This window comes from Strongylocentrotus purpuratus, unplaced genomic scaffold (genome assembly GCF_000002235.5).
Source record: "Strongylocentrotus purpuratus isolate Spur 01 unplaced genomic scaffold, Spur_5.0 spur5_scaffold_9, whole genome shotgun sequence".
Classification (NCBI taxonomy): Eukaryota; Metazoa; Echinodermata; class Echinoidea; order Camarodonta; family Strongylocentrotidae; genus Strongylocentrotus; species Strongylocentrotus purpuratus.
The window spans coordinates 5,007,497-5,021,325 of NW_022145615.1; the positions used below are offsets into that span (position 1 = coordinate 5,007,497).

The following is a 13,829-nucleotide window of genomic DNA, read 5'->3' on the forward strand; positions in this document are numbered from 1 at the left end:
AATACATTTTCATTCAAATGAATAATACATGTACATTTATTTCATTTGTATGTTTTTCTATTATTACCAATTTTCACACAGTGAATTCCACAAGTTATTAAACAAAAGCTTCAAAATATATCTTTCTATAATAACCTCAGAAATTCAAATGAATGTAATAAGCAAACCGAGTTGAATTGAGGTGACGTGATGTATATTCTGATATTCAATTCGCTTCTTCAATTTAACATTAACTCTGCTTTTATAAACAAAATGCGTTCAATAAAAAAGTTTGTGATAATGAAAAAATGAACATAACATATAGTTTTACAGTGACATTACAAAAGGTTTATCACTGGCCCTCCATTCCCTCCAACCCCCCGTCAGGAGCCAAAATACAGTAAAAGAACAAACAAAAGATGAAAAAAATCCTATGAATTAAATTGAATTAGGGAAGGCCTGTCTATACTATTGAAACGAAATGCCTCACGGACATTAATTTTTTATGAAGTTTCAATGATTTGAAATATATATGCTAATGGATCATGAAGGACAGCTTCAAGGTGGCATGAAACCACTCTGTTTCTCACTCTCTCTGTTATAACATGTATTTTTAATGTTATCAATTTATTTTCAATGTCATTTCCATTATCCACAAAGTGCATAAAGCACTTGCAATAGAATTGCATGCAACTATATATATATATATACCACAATAAAGCTTTCAAGCTAATATGAATTAACTGGTAATCCAAATTTCAACCTTGTTCTTGTTCTAGATGAAATTCATAAAAGGTACAACCCATATTTTGTTTATAACCTAAAAATATCTTTGCTTCATAAATAAAACATTGCTCGATTTCTATGCCCTTCGTGCCCCAATTCTAAATAATTTTATCAACCAACTGCATATTCCAACAGGATCAATTTGAAATACAAAGTGGCATTCTGCAAGATCTTTCTAGAAAGGGCATCCAGGAGAGGCAATGAAAGTGGTCACTATAGACAGGTTCTACACCGTTTTGTTCTTTCTTTTGCATCAATTATTCCATACTTTGCGGTTTGGCTAAATAACTTTGGATTCAGAGCCCAGCAAAAATGTGCCAGATACATGATTAGAAAGGGGAAAAAAGAATGTCTGCATAATTATACTGCATCCAATTTTTGTCTTGCGTTTGATGTCAGGAATTTTAAAAAGGAATATAAGACTTGAGATCCTTCAATTGGCAACACATTGAAAAATTCAAAATCATTGTATTTTTGATCAAAATTGGCAATTTTTTTACCACATTCCTGCCCATGTATATCGTTTTCAGAGACAAAACATTTCATTTCAACAATGTAGCACTAAAAGATCAAAATAATATTGTTGCCAATTTAAGGGATAGTATGTGATCTATTTAGCCCTAAAATAAATTATGTCCTGAAAAGGTTAAGTGAAAAACATTTACATGTGAGTAGTCCCTATATATTGGCGGCCTCTTGTAATCAGGTGGCAACATGAAATCTTATAGTGCATAAAGATACATTGATATGAATAAGCATTCTACATGAACATAACCACAAACAAAAAATAGCAAAAATATATATCTTCTTCATATTTTGAGATCACAAATGTAATCTCGTATTATGTCTCCCAGAAAGCAGAAGGTTGCTAACTCATGAGTCAATGCCCTTCTGGGTCTCAGCAGACAAATTCATATAATATTTTGTTCAATCTATTTTAATAGAGATTTCTGAATACTTCTTTGGCATTTCATACATAGCTAGGCATATCCTGTTCACACTCGTCCTGTACAGCACCACGGCCTCGGAGGCAAACACTACGATGTCCTGGGGCACGAAGGGTCGCGACACCAGATTCAGACTCTGACTTCTGGATGATCTCCCCATCACAAAGCCGGAGGAGCAGACGATCTCGATGTCGATGTCCTCGCTCTCGATGGCGTCGTCGATGTCGGAGACGTTCCAGACGAGGAGCTGGCCGTCCCACCCAGCCGAGAGCAGGTAAGCTCCGGAGTGAGCAAAGGCTAAGGCTCCCACGAAGGACTTGTGCCCTGCATGGGTAGAATGAAATAAACTGACTTATAATCTTGAAGAGATTAAGTTTTGCCATATCTTTTTATAACTAAAATGAGATACCTACAAGGAAATGAGCAGTTCACAAAGTACCATATTTAAAAAAGAAAATTCCCTTAAAGTTTCTCAAGCATGGGTATATAGAGGGCGGCACACGAACGTATGCACGGGAGCGTAATACCCATTGGCTCATTGTTATGTAGTAATAGAGAGTGATCGCCAAGTTGTCTCCTTCAGGAATGACTACATACCCACGCATGAAACATCTTTAACTTAAAATTTTATTTCTAAATGAACTGCAGTACCTACAAAAATACCTAAATCCACAAAGTGCTCTGGAAATGGCTCCCAAAGATCTTAAATTCTAAAGTTCATTTCTTTTTATTCAAATTTTACAGTGCACCCCCAAGGTGAAATATTACATGAATATCAGCAATTCACAAAATACTTCAAAAGTACCCCCAAAATTCAGAACTTCAAAATCGAGGACAAAATTTTGGTTGAAATCCACCAGAGATGGCAGTATTTACAGGCAAAAAGAAAAGCAATGAGAGACCACCCTAAAGTGCCCAATGTGGTAAAATAGACAGTCACTGAAGTTCCCCCATTTTCTCAGTCTATTCTTTGTTTTGTCATCTTTTCTAATCGACTTATCTTCTTTGTTTTCTGAACTACGCGCATTAAACAACTATCGTGCCCAATTTTCAAGTTTTTAAGAATGCTGGTTTTGAATGAATTTGTCATTACTTGGCAAAGGCTTATAGCCGAAAGTTTGTATATCTCATACGGTTATTTCTTCTGCGCTTGTCTAAGAACTCTAGATTACCTTTAAGAACAGCACACTGATGAAATCCTTTCTTTGTTGGCCTTCTCGGTGATCTTGTGACTGAGAACATAGAGCACAGATATAAAGAAAGGTCTGGGTATCTTAAAACATATCAGAGTTCATAAACAAAATTGTTTCAATCTTACATAATAAATCAATTTTACAATGAAACGGAAGTAAATTATATCACTAGGGCATCAAGGTACATGTAACAAGACATGGATGAAAAGATGGTAAAAGATGAAGTAGCTACAATTCTAAGGGATTTGGATTCATTGATTCTCTTTTCTGACAATAACTTCCATTTTTTACAATACTTACACTTTGCTGTGTAGAAAAAAGGTCAACTTTCAAGTACTGCAATTGATCCTCTGAATTTAAAATCCAAATATTTACGGCTTATTATTATTCTTCTTTTAAATTGTACAATTCAATGCTTAGATAAGATAAGTTTGACCAATCAAACAGAGTTCTGTCTAAGTATAAGTGTGGGTACTTGTTGAGGGATGATTGGTACTACAAAGTTGAATAGCATTGAAAACGGTAGGCCATTTTTGTAATGTAATCAAATTTAATACACAAATCTTTGGTAAGTGCCTCGCTACAAATTATTACATTCACCTGATACAAATAATTGTATTTTTAAAAGTCAGAATGCGAATTGCATTAATTCCATGTTGCTATACAGAGTGAGTCAAAAAAAAGTTTACACCTAGCAAATGACTAATTATTTTAAAATTCATCTATGAACAGTAAATTATTATACATCTTATGACAGAGTGTTTTATCCCAAATCATTTGGTATCATTTTTGTGTTGTATGTGTTCACACTTGGATGAACATGAGGCATTGTTTGCGAGAGTGCAAAAATCGACTTCCGCCAAAGTGATGCGTACAGTATGTATTATATTAGGATTAATGGAGTGAGAGAATGAATTAAATGTAACAAATGAAATGCATTGCATATGCTTTTTGCGAAGGGCAAAGTCACACCACCAACACATACGCGCATAAATGTTCGTTGATATTTGATATTCAATATTTTATATGTGTGGCATGATTAATTTTGTTAGGGATGTTATTTGGATCTGCAAAGACCGAATTAATACCCAATTTCAAATTGTTTTATTCAAACATCACATACGCAACTTTGGCGGAAGTCGATTTTTGCACTCTCGCAAACAATGCCTCGTGTTCATCCAAGCGTGAACACATACCACACAAAAATGGTACCAAATGATTTGGGATAAAACACTCTTTCATAAGATGTATAATAATTTACTGTTCATAGATGATTTTTAAAATAATTAGCAATTGTCTAGGTGTAAACTTTTTTTGGACTCACTCTGTATAGGTAGGACAAGCCATAATGTTTGTCCTACCAAGCAAAAATTAACTTATGTGATTCCCATTCTGACTATTGAAATATAATTTTTTGTAACAAGTGACTGAAACAATTTGTAACAAGGGACTTACCAAAGATTTTGGCATTAAATCTGATTACCGGTACATTAGGAAAATGGTCTATTGAGACCTAATAAAGCTTGACTTACAGAAGTATTTAAGTGTTCCTCTGGAGGCCTGTGACGTAGGTTTCTTCATGTGAAACACAGTCACAAGGTCATCTTCACCACCAGCAACCAGTAGTCTAACAAGAGGAAAGAGAAAAGAAATAAAACAGAATAGGAATAGAAGTACTGGAATTATATAGCTGACTTCCATGACTTTCAATAAGTATTGAGGTTGTACAATAAGTACATGACCAACTCTCAACCCAAAACTTGGCCTTTTCGACAAAACATTTACATGTATCTCTCTTTAGCTAGGTATGGAAGATTGGTAACCTTTTCTCTAAATGTTCAGATCCCTATTCATGACAGCTATATGGGCTTCGGAACAAGGTGGTCCCTTGTTCAAAACTATTTAGGGAGAGCTAGTGTCTTTGGGTATCACCAGTCCTTAATTACAAACTGAAGTCTCAGTCTCAAACTGAATTACAGCCACAAACATCCAAGTCTCCCTTGCTAAGAAAGTTCAAATTGAATGCAAATCCAATGTACATGATTCTGATTGGTTGAAATTAAGGTGGATTTGACTTTAAGATTCAATTTAATCGCAAAGAGACCCCAGCTTTCCTTTTAACTTGCTTTGGTAGCACGCTAGGCCTACCATTTGTCAGATACTTACAATTTGGATGGATGCCATGCCATACACAGAACGGCACCATAGAGAATGGAGCAAGTAGAAAGGAGCTGAGGGCTGGGAGCGAATCCATGGTGAGACAAAGAGGTTCCAAGTCCTTTCTTGGTGTCAAATATGAGGACCTCGCTGTTCTGATGCCCTAAAGCTATATACCTGGAATAAGAGAAAATATTGGTAATGAAGTACAATTTATTGAATAATTTTACTTTAATAATGAATGAATTATTATGAACAATAATGACATAAATTAGCCAACTGCCACACTATTCACGTACATTAAACTTTATTTCACTTCTATATTTTGTGTACTGCTACATCTAAGTACCTGTCTTCATTTGAGCTATATTAAGAGTGAAAACTATATTACAGAATATAAACAATGAAATTGAAAAGTCCATTTGTATTCTGAAATTTCCCCTAAAGATAAAGGGTCAGGATTTGAGTTGCAAAAAAGTTTTAGGTTTGGTTCAGGGTTTAAAGGGGAAGTCCACCCTCATATTAAGTTGGGTTTAATAGAAGCAGACCCATGAGAGAAATAGGTCAGTGAAAGTTTAAGCAAAATCCAATTAAAAACAAGAAAGTTATGAATCTTTAAAAATGGGATCAATCTAGCACAAATTGGTGTTAAATATCGAGGCTACAAACAGTGTTAGAACCAGAGTTTAACTAGATGGAACTTCGACTGTGTGCAGTCGAAAATTATGCCTCCGCCATAGAGCGATTTTAACAAACCAAAACAGAACCAATTTTTCAAATTCAAGTTTAATTGTAATCCATTTATAACAGGTTTTCAGAATGTCGTGTTGACAAGCTGTTTTTCATATAAATGTATGACCCTTTTATCTTTGATCTCATGACCCTAAAATCTAATCAGTTCATTGGCTTTGCAAGATACATACTGGTACATGACCTAAGTTTAGCAGGAATCCGTCAATCGGTTCTTGAGATAACGCGCTCACGAGAACGGTACGTACGTACGGACGGACAACCCCAAAACATAATGCCTTCGGCTACTTCGTAACGGAGGCATACAAATTAGGAATTTGATTACAGTCACCAAAGTACATGTTGTAAAATAACTCCTTTTACTTGTAAAAATGATAGAAAAAAATTACTCTCAAAGATCGATTGGAATGAGAATGAACACAAAATACTTGCACATTTTATTCCATTGATAATTCATTCAGTGTTTTTGTTTTCTTTTTTACCTGTCATCCCCTGATATACAAATGGAAGTGACCCTAGACTTGTTTCCACTCTGTGTAATAACAGAAGATTCCATTGTCAATCCAGGGGAGTGTGAAAGTTTCCACAGGAGGGACAGACCACATGCATGCCCTGTGATTAAAGATTTCCCTGAATGGAACCATGCTATGCTGTAAGAGAAATGAAATCAAAATAAAACGAGACAAAAACATGAGACTTGAGAACAGAGATTTTATGATTGGTACAAATGCTTCATGATAAGCTTCAGCGTTGGTTAACAAATCCTATACTGGTCTAAAATGGTTTTAGCCGTGACCCGAATCTATTATCAACATTAATCAGAACTCTGTTGAATTCATGGAGAAATTCGAAAATAAATTTAAAGGCATAAATTTGCTTATGAAAAACAGTGTTCATTAGTCTGAAAATAAAATTGCATGATCTTTCACAAAGTATACAATGTATACATACATGCATGCATTTAAAATTTGCAAAGTAAAATACACAAACTATTACATGGTACAGATGTAGAATCCCTTCAATTCCAAAGTCGTCCATGAAACATGGCATAATATCTGACAAAACTGGGAACTATTACAACTCTACTGAGCGCATTTCTTTTAAGCATATAATTACATGAATCTGCTTAAAAATCTAAATATAAAAGTCTTGTTAGTGGCTTCTTAAACTCCATGAGGTGCATTCCTATGCTACAATCAATGTGAGCAAATCAATCTACTTATACATTACCATGTGCAAAGCCCTGTATCTTCTGGGAACTTAATTTCTACTAATTCTTCTGAGCCTTGTATCTTCAAAGTCCCGTCATCTGTACAGATTGCAAGAGCAGATTCTAACCAGGGAAGATCAATCGAAATGGGGAATTATAAGCAGCACGCATCACAACAAAACATACATTCATGTACTAAGCATCAATTTCCCATGTAAATGTATTGGGACTTCATAGCTGAGCATCCAAATGGTCACATCTTGTCCAGTTGTGACCTTGATGAAAATTTCAACTCTACATGAAGTAGTTAGTAAATCATGGCAACTCAATTTTATCAAATTATCAACACCTTCACAAAGAAGCAGAGAATAGCTCACTACAACTAACATTGCCTATTTGCGTAAGGAATTCAACTTTTTTAAAATTGTGACACAGCTTTCTTTTCCCCTTCAATGCCATTCTTCTCTCTAACAAACAATAAAATGCTTCAACTCATTATCTTTATGTCTTACCCTTAGTTTGATGAGACCATGAGAGAGCTGTGACCTCTGACCTCTGGTGATAGGCTGTCATGGCGTCACTGCCTAGTCTGGAGAGGCAGCGAGACAGTCTACCATCAGTATCCTCATCTTCTAAACCTTCAGTGTCACTGTCGATAGATAGAAAACACAACTAAATCAGGGATGCCAGTTAGAATTGATCACAAGGGCTGTAAATCACCTAGAATGAGCTATTTTATATGCAAAAAAGCCTAAATTATGGTCTGCAAATAACTTGCCAGAGCCTGAATTCAGGCAATTACCTGAAAACTGGCATCCCTGCTAAATTCTTCATGACACAATGTAAATGAAAAAACAGAAAATGCAAGAGAAAGAGAAACAGAGATGAAGAAAGGAAGAGGAGGAGAGGACAAAGAGAAAGGAAGAGATTGTAGTGTTAGGCCCCTTTCAAATAATGCAAAACACGCAAAATAAAAATGTCAATGCCTAGTTTTAAAAGGGAACATAAACCCTTACAAATCAACTTATTTTTTACAAGAGGGAGAGATTATGTTAGAAATGACAGATCACAATGTCATGTAGTTTGTCCGTCATCCCTCAAGTTAAGCACACTTAAAATATGCAACTAAAATCCCTTCCATTGAGTACATCCAGGATACATTTTAACTATTCTTTGTAAATATTGTACCTTTTAAAGTCCTTTTACCTTTCTGAAACAGGAGCACTTTTGCTTCCAAGCCTCCTCCTCTTTATCTTCTTCTTCACGTCGCCTACCAATCGTGACATCTTCCTCCCTCTCTTCTTTCCTCCTGTCGTCGTCTGATGGGCTTCATTCTCCTTCTCCTCGTCGCTCTCATCGTGGTCCCCGACACTGGACACAGATAGACGTCGACCAGGATGATGATGATGATGATGACCATGGTGGATAGTGAAGGTTGTATTGCTGATGTTTATAGTGTTACTATGGGGATCATCTCTGTGGCTGAGTTTTGTTGCCGCTAGCAACAACTGTAATTGTGGATAAAATAGAAGACAGTCTCAACACATATCCACATACTAATGTAATTTTGATTTTAGTATAATATCTATGAATATACTTTGCCATTATGTTATCTTCTTCAAAGTAATCTTACTCTTGTGTTTTTTTTTCTTGCCTGCAAAGTATTTAGTATTCAGTATCTAAAATTTAAATCTGTTATGATAATGAAAAGCACACATCTTACTGTTTGTATTTTTAAATCAAAATTGTCATAAAATGACCAATGCCTTCACTACCATCATTCCAAAGCCTATACGTTTAAATATTCTTCAAGAACCCCTTTCTTTCCTGCACTCCTGGCTCAGACATTCTTAAGAAGAAAACAAAAGGAAAAAAAAAACATCTTTCGGGAAAATGGCTCCCACGACCCCCACTCTCCCTCTTCCCAACCTTCAATGCTGAGGCATTCTTGTTGGTATAATGTTGTACTTGATAGATGAAATTAACAGTTTCGACCTTTCACCAGATAATATTGAACATGTATGTATGTCTGGGGGGGGGGGGACGGTTGGACTATCTTTGCTGAACAAGTTAGCTGAAAATTTTCAAACAAGCAACAACAAAAAATACCCCTCTCCCCCCTGTTTGGCCAAGCATCTTTTGTTCCTTTTTACCTTATAGCTATTCTTGGTACCACCGTTTTGTAGACTGACGCCAACATTTCTAGGGTAGCCTGGAACGCTGGTTGCCAAGACGCTGACCATGCCTACCATCGTCAGATTGCTTACTTTCCGAGAATCAAGCTAAAAGATATCAATAAAAAAACATTTAAGAATATGTAATTAAATGTCTCTACATTTTCTTGGTGAACATCAAGAAAATATTATTTCTCAGATGTGTTAGTTAAACCAGCTCTCACTCAAGGGAGAAATACAGAAAAGATATTTTACATTCAAAATCTCACTTTTCATCTAAAATCTTAAACAAAATAAAAAACTACTTTGTAAATTAAAAATAGTGGGTGAAAGACTTGAAATTTGTTGTAAATACAATACTTGTTTCCAAATATGAAGAGGAACTACACACTCAGAAAGGACTTGTTCGTGACTTGGTGGTAGCAAAGGGTATACAGGAAATGAGAAGGGAAACTTGTTACCTGCTCTTGCTCTTTGTCCGTGTGGTGACGGTGATATTTGAGAGCATGGGAGCAACTCTGACATGCTAAGTTAGGAATGTGAGGAGCAACCAATCCTTCCCTGTATAAAAGAGAGGGTGAGAAAAAAGAAATGAGAGATATGTCAGAGATATGTAACAGATAGAATGGATAGATGGAACAGGGAAAAGCAGAACAGAATAAAATCAAGGGCAACTAGCCTGCAAAAAAGGTACCACCAAAAAGCATGTAGATTGTAGCTATCTGCAATATTGTCAGCCTACCAATATTATTGTCATTAGTAGAAATAACTGTGAAATAATATTTACATACTTGTATATGTCCACAACATCACAGAATGGTATGTATGCTTGCTCAACAGTAAAAGTTGAACTGTCAGCACTGAAACAAAGCACTATTCCTAGCCCGCCTGCCAAGGTTGCCTTGATATTTCCAAAACTCACATGTCAATATTGATAATATATGTGATGTTTCCTATAATGGAAAAACTAATATATATATATATATATTTATATTTTATGAATACTTTTTATTTTCAAATATTAGTGCAGCCTTAATAAGTTCCATCTTAGGTATAAGGTCTTATATCAATGTTTTCTACATTATACATTTTCCGTAGTGCCTTGATGCTCGAGTACAAATCAATCTGTGACACTTACGTAAATCCGAAATATTGATTACAGATTCTAGCCATGTCATCGAAGCAGAATCCCCTGCACTGACAGACGTTGGGATCGAGGAAAGGCACGTCCTCATCATGGTCAATGTTTGTAGGCTCCAGCCAAGCATTGAGAAAGGCATCATCATCAACATTGCTCTCCCGACCTATAGAACTCATCTGAAGTCAAAAGGGTTTCCGATTGGTTAAGTATTTGGTTAGAAAATGGTTTTCCTTGTGTTCTTTTCCTTGCACTATTGAGCATCTTGTAAAGTCTTTTCCTACATGTGCATTTTGCATGAATCTATCTTTAAATTTTTGAAAACAAATAGGTGAATTCACAGACAATTTGTGATGAACTTGGCTTAAAACAGTAAATTAAAACAATACATTTTGCCCAACAGGAACTTACCATAATGCTGTGTCATCCACACATTTTTTTTTAATTTTTATGAGAATCCCTTTGTGTTTTTCACTTTGGTCTTCTCGATCACCCATGTCAATACTTTTCAGGTATTTTGTAGTTTTATTTAAAGTGCTGAATAACTTTATCATGTTAGAAATGCAGAGCCACGATAAATGCTGTCATTGCTGCGATTGATTAACTTGTTAGTTCAACCTGCAGGAAAATAAATCCCTTATTATTTGACCACGATACTATACAAAATACATATGAATAGAAAATTATATTCTTTTCATGAAAAGTGGATTCAAAGACTTGTGTTAGTTGGTATTGATGGACTGTGCAATAACAAAATTCATTAAAATGAGCTCAAGAATATGAATAACCTGTTTATTTGGTGGAGGCACCGATGAGTGACATCTGAGGTTGCTAGATGCATCAAGCACCTCTGATATGAAGGCATCCAAGGCATCCGTTGGACGGTGGGTGTCGATCACATGGTTACAGGTAAAGCACTTCTTGCTTGTTTGGCTGTGAAAAAACAAAAAGAAAGATTAAAATAGATGAAACAGTTGTATTGGGTATCATATTGGAAACTTAAAAGCATACCGGTATTATCAGTAAATCTCTACTTATGGCTAAGAATGCTGACATCAAAGCTTATGAATATCAATTTGATAAGCTTGGAATGTAAGTGACCAAAACACAAACCTGACTTAAATCATCCTATTTTCCTCTCCCCATCATTCTACAAAGATATTACCGGTAAACAATACAAATAAAGTAGGATTAACCGGCACTACAATACTGCATCCACTATCCTACCTATCGAATGACTGTTGAAAACCAGCGCACTGCATTTCACAGCCAACACAGGCAGAGTCTGCTGCCCTCTCTAGGTTATGCTTCTTTTTCTTGTCCAGTTTGGTGGGATAGCGATGCTCCGTCTCCGAATGCTTGCAGTTATCGCAGACAGCCAGCCAGGAGGTTTTAGCAACACCGGGAGGCCTTTGATAGTTGCCACAGGCACAGATGCCATTCTGACACGGTGTCCCATCTTTGGTCCCTCTCTTTCGAATCTAAAGTATGATTTTGAATATAATGAGGTGGAAAATGTTGCTAAAAATCTAAAGAACAGATCAATGCCCTTAAGGAAACAGCAGTCAATACACCGATTTTCACATATATTCCTTTACTAAACATTTCAATTTTTTTTTGCATTTCTAACACATTATTTCCATCTTCTAGCATTTCTTTCCCATATATATACAAAGATAAGGATTGATGATTATTAAATGGGTTTGGGGGTACTAAGGCTTTTCAGATTTGCAAGAGGAATTTACTTGAACTTTAATATTATTATCTGGCAGCATTGTATTTGATTGACCCCGACCTTTGTCATGTTTCAGGGGCCTTGACCTTGGCCTATGACCATGTACAAAAGAAATCTTTTAAAATCTAAACTTCATCATACAAAAGATTGATGGTCCTGGGTTCTTCCTTTTTAAAGATTGAACAAGAAATATATTAACAACCTTGTTGTTCTTCATACACACCTTCTTTGCTTGGGCCTCTGTTATCAAGTCTGAAAGAACAAAATAGTCAGAATATTAAAGAGAGAAATTATAAATCCTTAACAATCAAATTAAATACTTTTAAATTGTTAAATCTGGAGGTCAATGCAAATTTTGTGATTGGACCCCTGTATTATCACACTATTTGAAATACAGTATTTCTGTCTCATTTGGTTATATATATTTAATACTTATATTTCTCAAAATTCTCTTAAAGATGACACCAAATTATTGTGTGTAGATTTTAAGGACTGAATCAATCCATCTTCGGGGTGGAGGAGAGATGAAGAAGTGCAAGGCAAATGAATGAATGATATTGGTAGTTAAAATCTCGTTATCCTATCTCCATAGGATAAAGGGTTCTTCCAAACTTAGAAGGGGGAGGGGGTCAACTGCATTTATCATATCTTAAAGCTTGTTATCCTATGTCCATTGGATGGATAAAGCCAAAGGTCACTTCTAAAATTAGAGGGGGGGGGGGGGAGGCAACTGCCCCTACCCATATCCCTCCTATCAATGTTCCAGCATGCATTCCCAGATAAGTAATATATCCTACCATGAGCAACCCATCCATGTTTGCAGTTATCACAAGTCTTGAGTTGAGTTTTGCCCGCTGTAAATTCACCGCAATCACATTCCGGTAGAGTGCATCGATACATCTGAAGAAAAAAAATGGGAGGAAAAGAGACAAAATATCCAAAACATGAAAATATATATGATTCAAATAAGAGAAGGTCATAATCACATTTTACATTGGTAATTAAACTCAAGAAATCATAGATCTAAGAAAGAAAATAAATAAATAATAAAACGGTGCTTATAAAGCGCTTTCCACGGAAGTCTCTAAGCGCTAAACTAGTAAAACAAACAAATACAATATGATGAACAATTATATTTGTATAGACTTATTATTAGAAGATCTAGGTCTATTCTAATCTAACTTAGAGTCTACAAAAAATTACTGGGACCAGTTAGTCTAGCTAGGCTACAGTAATAATATCACCCTGTTGTAACAGAAACAGATACCTCGCTATATAGAGCTCTTTATAATGAGTTCCCACTGTAGAATATATGATTGGTATGATAAGAGAATTTTGTAATCGTTAAAGTTCATTTCAAACTTCGGTTAAATTCACCACTTATGCACTCAGGAGCACCGATCTGTCAGTGTCACCGCCCCCCTAAGCACCGGGGCCAGAACTCTCGATACCCCATCATCCACGGAGTAATTCTACTAATTTATTTAAAATTAAACATCGAAAAATACCACGGTAGACATCATTAAAATTATTAAAACTTACAGCGCCTCTCATTTACACCAATCACTGCAACTGAAGTGGAGATCCAAGTTGAATTACTGGTAAATCACCCAGATTTGTAGCTGCAGGTTTAGTTGAAATGCAAGTGCAAGAATGACACCGACACAAATTTCCCGCGGTATAACTCAGCTGAGCTAGCTGAGCTGGCTGAATTGAACCCGATATCATAAACAAGCAATGCGCGCGCCCGGAATTCGGGC

General features: G+C 35.8%; 1 protein-coding gene across 1 annotated transcript; it reads right to left on the reverse strand.

Annotated features, from left to right (window-relative positions):
* Positions 1 to 39: 39 nt before the first annotated feature.
* LOC752969 lies at positions 40 to 13,774 on the reverse strand. The gene is made up of 16 exons (XM_001180755.4): positions 13,612 to 13,774; positions 12,867 to 12,969; positions 12,293 to 12,321; positions 11,562 to 11,815; positions 11,123 to 11,267; positions 10,335 to 10,513; positions 9,658 to 9,757; positions 9,176 to 9,304; positions 8,229 to 8,530; positions 7,535 to 7,671; positions 7,043 to 7,145; positions 6,295 to 6,462; positions 5,072 to 5,239; positions 4,438 to 4,532; positions 2,885 to 2,944; positions 40 to 2,036 (listed from the first exon to the last, which is right to left on the reverse strand). Exons 1-16 carry the CDS (start codon positions 13,621 to 13,623, stop codon positions 1,693 to 1,695), a joined length of 2,328 nt encoding a protein of 775 aa, XP_001180755.2. The 5' UTR covers positions 13,624 to 13,774; the 3' UTR covers positions 40 to 1,692.
* Between the last annotated feature and the right edge of the window lie 55 nt (positions 13,775 to 13,829).